The sequence below is a fragment of the Gavialis gangeticus genome, unplaced genomic scaffold (assembly GCF_001723915.1).
Source record: "Gavialis gangeticus isolate Ggan-Ray unplaced genomic scaffold, GavGan_comp1, whole genome shotgun sequence".
In the NCBI taxonomy this organism is placed as follows: Eukaryota; Metazoa; Chordata; order Crocodylia; family Gavialidae; genus Gavialis; species Gavialis gangeticus.
In genome coordinates, this window is record NW_017728964.1 from 12,095,125 (window position 1) to 12,102,818 (window position 7,694).

A 7,694-nucleotide genomic window follows, 5' to 3' on the forward strand; every position below is an offset into this window, starting at 1 on the left:
GGTGGAGGGGGGGGGGGGGGAAAAAAAATCACAAAATGTCTTTACTAACAGTAAAACTAACACAGGCCCCAATATTGCACTTACACACCTAAATAATTAAGCATGTTAGTAATCCCAATGAATTCAAAAGGAAAAACTGAGGTGCATAAATATTTGTGGGATGATAGCCATAGCTTTATGGTTCTTCATATACTGTTATCTGGAGGAAGTTATGGAAGGCAAGCTAATCTACAACTTCATCCTGAGAGATGCTAAGCTCTCAGCACCCATGAATATGATTGAGAGTTACAAGTGCTTCTTTGCAGACCATGTCTTGTAGGAAAATATTGTTCAGATTATTGTAAAATCTTTTACATCATCCCATAACATTCAACCTCTCCTTATTTTTTTAAATTGAGCCCCCATAAAATTATAAGCTATAAAATAGCAAATCAACAAACTTAAATAGTTAAGAACAAAGGAACTGAGGGGCACAGAATCAGAAAGAAAAAAAAAGTTCCCTCTATAATACTTCTAAAGATTGTATTGCCACAAAAGTCCTTGGCATGGACTAGTTTCTCATATATGTAGACATGTGCCACAACATAATGTATTTAACAAAATATCACTCACGTACAGGAGGAATTTTTATAATAAAAGCGTTTGTAGACATTTGATCTGTGTAAAAATAAAATAATTTAAAGGTAAGGAATGAAACTGGAATCTTTGTAGTGCACAACCATAAAGAGTGACAGAGAAATAGGCACTCAAGAAAGGGATGCATCAGAACAAATGTTTTCAATGCATAGATCCCCATTTTTCCTTCCATTTTCTAATACCTGATTTCTGTGAACCTGCACATTGACATTGGCTGATTAAAGCAAGAAAAAGAGCCTTTTAATTTTTGGCATTTTGTTTTTCCATGTTTCACTGTGGCTGCTCCCACTGGTTACACTGACAGGTTTAACAGTCTTACTTCATCCTGGCCTCTGTGGTTTTATCTTTTTAACCTTCTCAAGTCATTTAAAAAAAAAAAAAAAAAAAGGTGTGCAGGTATCTGCTCACATCCGACTGATGGAACACCTGGATCAAATGCTGCTGTAATCAGAGCCACGGGCAACAAATGCTGGTGCTTCCCACTCCACTGTAAAGAAGGATATTGTTCCAAAGAACCCGACCACCACCATGATCAGAAGCTGCCACTGGAGAAGCAGGTAGTTGCTATAGAAATAGGCAACTGCAGCACAGATGGACTGAAAGAGAAACACAAAACAAAAACTGTCACTGAATCATTATCACATGGAGCTACTCTATGCTGATGATCATCATCATTACAGAGATGCATACAAACTGGCGTGTAACCTTCATTTATTCTGGGAACACTTCCCTTTATCAGGTATTCAATTTAAAAAGGCTTCACCATACTTTTACATGTTTTAGTAGGCTGTACAAAAAAGTTATTAGTTTTTACTTGTAGCATAGATGTGGCCTTCCCTAGAAGCATTAAGATGATATAAATGTAAGAGTTTTTATAGTATCATGTGTACAGTTATCTGCTACTGCAGCTAGTCACCCTCATACATAAGGTATGCAAGGTATGGGCACAACAAAACAATAACCTAAGTAAGCCTGTTCAGTATAAACTGCTTAAAAAGCTGTCTGTATTACCAGAGTTCAATCTAAATAGTGTAAATGGCTTCAGCCATTTGCCCGATCCCATTGATTTTAATACTGAAGGCACCAATTAACCTAAATTATGCCTTGTCACTTACCAGAAGCCTTGACAGGACTTAGCACTACACTGATAGGATTGAAATGGAGTAAGAGAATTAATTTGTCAGGCAATTTTCTGATTGCCAAACAAACCTGCTATATGACTAAGACTGCCTTAAGCACCAAAAACATATCTGACATCACAACTGCAAACTCTGTCATATGTTGCTGCTTACTAGCATCTTTTTAAGGAGTCAACTTTGAACCAATACATTTTCTTTTACCTACTTCCCATTCTCCAAAGATACCTTCTAGTAAATAAACACTGACATAAAAAACCAAGAATCTATACATCCGAGTATGCTTCTGACATTAGAACAGAATCCAGCATATTTCTAACTCACTCCCAAAGATCTGTGAAAGCATGATAGCGGAGAACAACACCAACTCGGAGGAGGCCTGTTAGCTGAACAAATTCTTTTGGACAGAAGACGGAACAGGCTCACATACTTTCCAGGAAGGATAGTTTAAAAATTTACTGATCCCATTAAAAAAAATATCCATAATTTCAACAGAATACTAATAACCCATTCAATCAAATAACAACTCCACACACTCACAGTTTGAGTTTGCTGACCAATACAATACCTGGACAAACTTAAAGATGGCAAAGGCTGGAGCACTGTCTTCTGAATAAAGGAACCCCAAAATACTGAGCAGTTGGGTGTTAAAGCAGCTGTCTCCTAGCCCCAAAAGGAAACTGCAAAAAATGGCCAACTCTTTGCTGAAGGAAAACATGAATCCAATTTAATAGCAATGCACAGATGTAGCATATACAACTACTGGATAAAATTGTCCTATGCACATACAAATCAAACTCGTCTGAAAATTAGAAGTAGAAAAGAAAGTTAACAGGATATAAATGTCAACGGACAACAGCTTAGGGGGGAGGTGAGTGGGGAAAGACATTTTTTCTCCCCCATGATTTTCCTAGTATGGAGGCCTAAGATTTTGCTAATGTTACAGTTGATTCTACATTAGATTGGCCACCACCTGAGATTGCTGCTTTTCTGCAGATGGGAAAGCATGGTAGGCTTGGTGGCTGCAGGCACCAATGCAAAACTGATAGAAAGCAGGGCAGATGTGCACCTTACAGACTAACTAAATCATATATTGAGATATTGAGAGCGCGAGAGCATGCACCAGGCATAGGAAGACTACAAAAATCTTCCAGATAAAGAAGACTTAAGGATGACTATCTTGCTGTGGGAATTTTCAATTGCAGTTAAATATTTTCATACATTCTCATGAACTGTTATGCTTGCAAGTGACCAGTTGTATTTAATCATTGGATTGCTTACTCTCAGCTCATTCTTCCTGGCCTATAGGATGAGCAAGATGGTAGAGCAGTGTGTCATAAGAAAGGGAGCAGAGCAGGCACTAGGGGGGCAGACAGAAATTACATTTGTCACATGATCAGCCCCTTGAAAGTACTCAAAAAACCATGCCCTAACAAAAGAACATGGCTGAAGAGACTCTGCTTGTGTGACAAATTAACCCTCATTATATGTGGGTGTAAATGAAGACGCTCTAAAGTCTGGAATCTTGGGGCAGTCTTTCCAACAGCACAGGCTGCTTTTCCCAACCCGCCTAAATGACACCAATCAAAACAAAACAGAACCCTTCTTACCTTGGATTCATATAAGCTTGGTCATCTGTCCCCTCAATGGAAGCAATAGGAGCATTATTTGGCATGTTGAAAAAGATTAAATAAAAGGCTACAAAATGGACCACAATGCCCAGTGTCACAACTGGGTTCCTGCCAAAACGATTGTTCTTGTTCACTAACCCAAAGAATCCGCCACCTAAAAGAATGAAAACAAAGGCATAATAATCAGCACTGAAGAAAAAAAAATGTTCAGTGGGCTTCCATTAAATCAGATATTTACACTGTTCTTCAAGATGCTTAAAAAGGTACATTAGAAATTTGTGACCAGTAGAGTTGACCCCAGCCAGGGAAGTCCACTTACTGATCAGGAAATATGGACATGTCCCTTGGGAAGTGACCATGTCAGCTCTCTGGGCTGTCAGAGCAGTCACTGCAAAGTGGAAAAGAGACCTCTGGGCTGGTGCCAAGTGGGGGACTCCCTGTAGTGTTGCAGCTGCTTTACTGGTGCTTGCCTTCTTCAGTGGCATTACAATGGCATACAGCTTATGTATTTATTCCTTCATTTTATTTTCTTAAAGAACAGTTTGATATAAAAATTCCAAAAATATGAACTGGAGACAATTAAACTTAAAAAAAAAAAAAAGCAAACATAAAAGAAATGCTAAAAACTGCCTATTAACATTATAGGCAATAATCTTTGCTATCCTACAATTTATGTAGTCATTTACAGTGGTACAAAGTGAATGTAAAAGTAGCATTTTACATCCTTCTCTGCATTTATTGTATTTGTTAAAACGACTACACAATCTGCACTGCGTTAATGAATCATGGCAGCATATTTTTGTTGTACTTTACTTCCTGTACATGAAATTTCTGCAGCTAGCAAAAATATGTACCCCTTTATACAGCTGTACCGAAACATTTTCAATCATCTCAATGTCTCTATTTTTTATCCCTACTCTTTAAGTTCTTTAGACTCACCTAAAATTTCTCCTATGCCAATAAAAATACCAGAGAGTCCAATGAGACTTTTCTCATCACTGCCAAATTTATTCACGGCACCAATACAGGTCCCATACACTCCAGAGAAGAATGTTAATTCCAGACCTTTAAGAAAAGACAGACAAAAGGTAAAAGCTGTACTATTATTTATGTACAAATGACTTGCATCTAAATCAGGGGTTCTTAACCTTTTTGTGCTATGGACCCCTTTGGCAGTCTGGTGAAGCCTATGGACCCCTTCTCAGAAAAATGAGCGTCTGTAGACAGGAAGACTGCGATCACGTGCGATCTAGCGGCAGGTCTAATAACTACTCTAATTTTGAAGTAGTAATGAGCGTAAACGATATTTTGAGATATCTGCAACAACTGTAATGTGATATGAAAATATCTGTGATTGCTATTGGTGACAAAGTCACAGGTACTGCTAATACTAGTGTGTTTTGTTGCCTACATTCATAATTGAAGGAATGCTAAATTTCAGTTAGAGGTAAGTGAAAATAAAGATGTAATTTTTTTCCCATCCAAGTTCACGGACCCCCTGAAGTCTATCCACAGACCCCTTGGGGGTCCGTGGACCCCAAGTTAAGAACCCCTGGTCTAAATCCTCAAATTCCATAATCTCTCTCTCTCTCTCTCTAAAATAGGGATGGCCAACATAAGTCATGCATGCCACAAATGGCAGAAGAAACTTCTGTGTGGCACACATCAGACTAGAGAGGGGACAGGCAGCACAGAAGCAGACAGGACAGAAAGGAAGCGTCTACTCTTGCCCAGATGGTGATGTTGCTACTGCACCATGCTTTAGTACTTCCTTTTAGAAGTACTAAAGCATGGTGCAGCAGCAGCCTGTATTGTGCTGTACGCACAGTTATTTTTAGCTTCTACTTCGCTGTAATGGTGCACTATAATGAGGGAGTGCGCTGCTACAATGAAGTAGCACAGTAGCTGCTGGTCACATGTAGATGCACATGGTCACTACACACTCAAAGAGGAGCAGATGGGGCAGGGAGGGCTGGGCAGGAAGCAGAGGAGCAGAATGGGCAGGAAGGACCCAGCAGGAAACAGAACAAAGAGCAGGCAGGAGGCACTGGGCATGGAGCCAAAAGCAGAGCAGCAGGCTGGACAGAGGAAGGTGACTGAAGTGGCACTCCAGAAGACCACAGGGCTAATCTGTGGCCTATCTGCCAAAAAAAAAAAGTGGTTGGCCCCCACGGATCTAGAATATCAGGTGTACTCAGGCTAGCTAGGGTGAATTCCAAGCTGTGTAATGGAACAAGCATTTCTTACAAAAGTCCTGTAACTCAGAACACAACAACCACTTTATAAAAAACTCCATGTCATAATAATCATAGCTAATGTCATACATGCACGTGGGGTAAAATCCTGGTCCCACTGAAGCCAATGGAAACGGTTGACTTCAGTGTCTTTGGTCTTTGACACCACACACTGATCCCTAAGAAAAGCCTGACAAGATAATCACACATGTATTTTGTATCAATAATTTGGGAAAATGTGAAATATCTAACTTGAAGTTGGTTTTCAGTTTATATGGTGGGGAATGCCAAACAAGAAGCTGCAGAAATGTATCTTAAATGTCATTTGAGGTTGTACTATGTAGACTTACTGCCACCAGCAACCAAGACAATGCTTCAATAATCCACACTGAATCCATGACTGTTTAACAAGTGTACATTACACATCTTGGAGCCCTGCAGGAATCTTAAGACATGCAGTGACTTTCACTGTGTTGCTGAGGTCACTGCACCACAGAAAGATGCGAGTCATTACTGGCTAGCTCCCAGCTTGGATAATGTCACTCTGTTTAGTTAAATTCTGCATGAGCATTCACCTGTACCATGAAGGAATGCAGCCATGATGTATTGCATCCATTTGTAAAAACATTTAGGATATATATTTTAATATTCAGAAACATTTACGAAAGGCCAAATGCTCCTAACACCCTTATAAAGGTAAGTAACTATTGTAATCAACCCCAATTGGCAGATGGGAAAACTGGCAAAAATACTAAGCTGATTGTCCAGACCTCATAGCCAACTAAAAATGAATTTAAATAGAACACAAAGCTTCTATCTGTGTTATATTCTTACCAACAGACCACCGCTTTTTTGGATTGTTAATTCCTTCCTACAGCAATTCTGTTCTTGGGTTCATCATTTTTTTTTAAATGTGACATATATGCCTAAGGTGCTTTATAAAATAGAAACATTCATTAATACTTCCCCCCCAAAATTCTCTTAGGATATGCTATTCTTCACTCCTTGTCCTAAACTGTGATGTTATGTTGTCGTATGCTGCTGAATGATAGCTGTACTCTTGCCCAGAAGATGATGTATTTCAATGCTGAGCAAAGCGTTCCCTATTTTTTCAGTTTTTAACATGCTTTGGGAATTCTTCCAAATGTGTGCTGCACAGTTGTTATACAATAGTATTTCAAGGAAACAATGATGAAGTATTTAAAGCTTGGTCTCAATATAGAAAAAAAAATACTTGTTTTTCAAGCAACGGCATTCCTGAGAAATATCCATTGTGTCTCCAAATCTAGTGTAGGAAATTAAAAATTCACAATTAAGCTCCTACTGTGTATTGCTACTATCAACACACTTATAATTAACTAAAACTGGATAAATACATAGACTAAACCCTAAGGCCACTGTTTTGTATAGTATTTTTCCATCCTTGCACTGTCACTAACATAAAGGTGATACAGATTAGTGAATAGTGTCAGTTGTGCAATGTATATAATCCATCATATATAAATCGATTGGATGAAATGTCAGCCCTCAACAGAATCTAAAACAATGCAAAGAATTTTGCCTAAACAAATACAAAAACAGTTCAACAAAGCACCTATTCTTAATGCACCCTCTTCCCCCTTTGCTATTGCTGACAAAATGATGTGTCATCTATGGGTCTAGCAGCAGTGGCTGATCCTATGCAATATGAGAACTACAGAAGTTCACAGAGCAGTGAACTTTGGACAGCTTCAAAACAAACTGAAAGATTTTGGACATCAGCTGCTTTTGCAGCTTTGTGAGAAGCTGTACAATCCCATTTTGCAATACAGGCAGTAATGTTTAATATGAGCCAACAGATGGCAGCAGCAAGTTTTTACAAGTCTATTTTCAGGAAACTGTAAGGACTAGCTCCTGCATTAGTCAGGGAACAATGCCTTTGATGGGAGATTTGCAGAAGTAAGGACTGAAGAATCAGACATCAAGTAGTTTCTTACTTTGCACCACAGTAACACCTTCCGTCATGCTCCCAATATACTGACTGTATAGGGGAGTTGGTGGCGGGGGGGGGGGGGGCA

At 39.0% G+C, this 7,694-nt stretch overlaps 1 protein-coding gene across 2 annotated transcripts in view; it reads right to left on the reverse strand.

Annotated features, from left to right (window-relative positions):
* Positions 1-987: 987 nt before the first annotated feature.
* Positions 988-7,694, reverse strand: part of MFSD11 (major facilitator superfamily domain containing 11) — a 26,597-nt gene continuing 19,890 nt past the window's right edge. For both annotated transcript variants that reach the window (XM_019502918.1, XM_019502909.1), the window contains exons 11-14: positions 4,343-4,468; positions 3,383-3,557; positions 2,341-2,476; positions 988-1,232 (exon numbers count right to left, since the gene is read on the reverse strand). In XM_019502918.1, the coding sequence (XP_019358463.1) occupies positions 1,068-1,232; positions 2,341-2,476; positions 3,383-3,557; positions 4,343-4,468 (602 nt within the window). In that variant the 3' untranslated portion in view covers positions 988-1,067. The remainder of the gene's footprint in view (positions 1,233-2,340; positions 2,477-3,382; positions 3,558-4,342; positions 4,469-7,694) is intronic.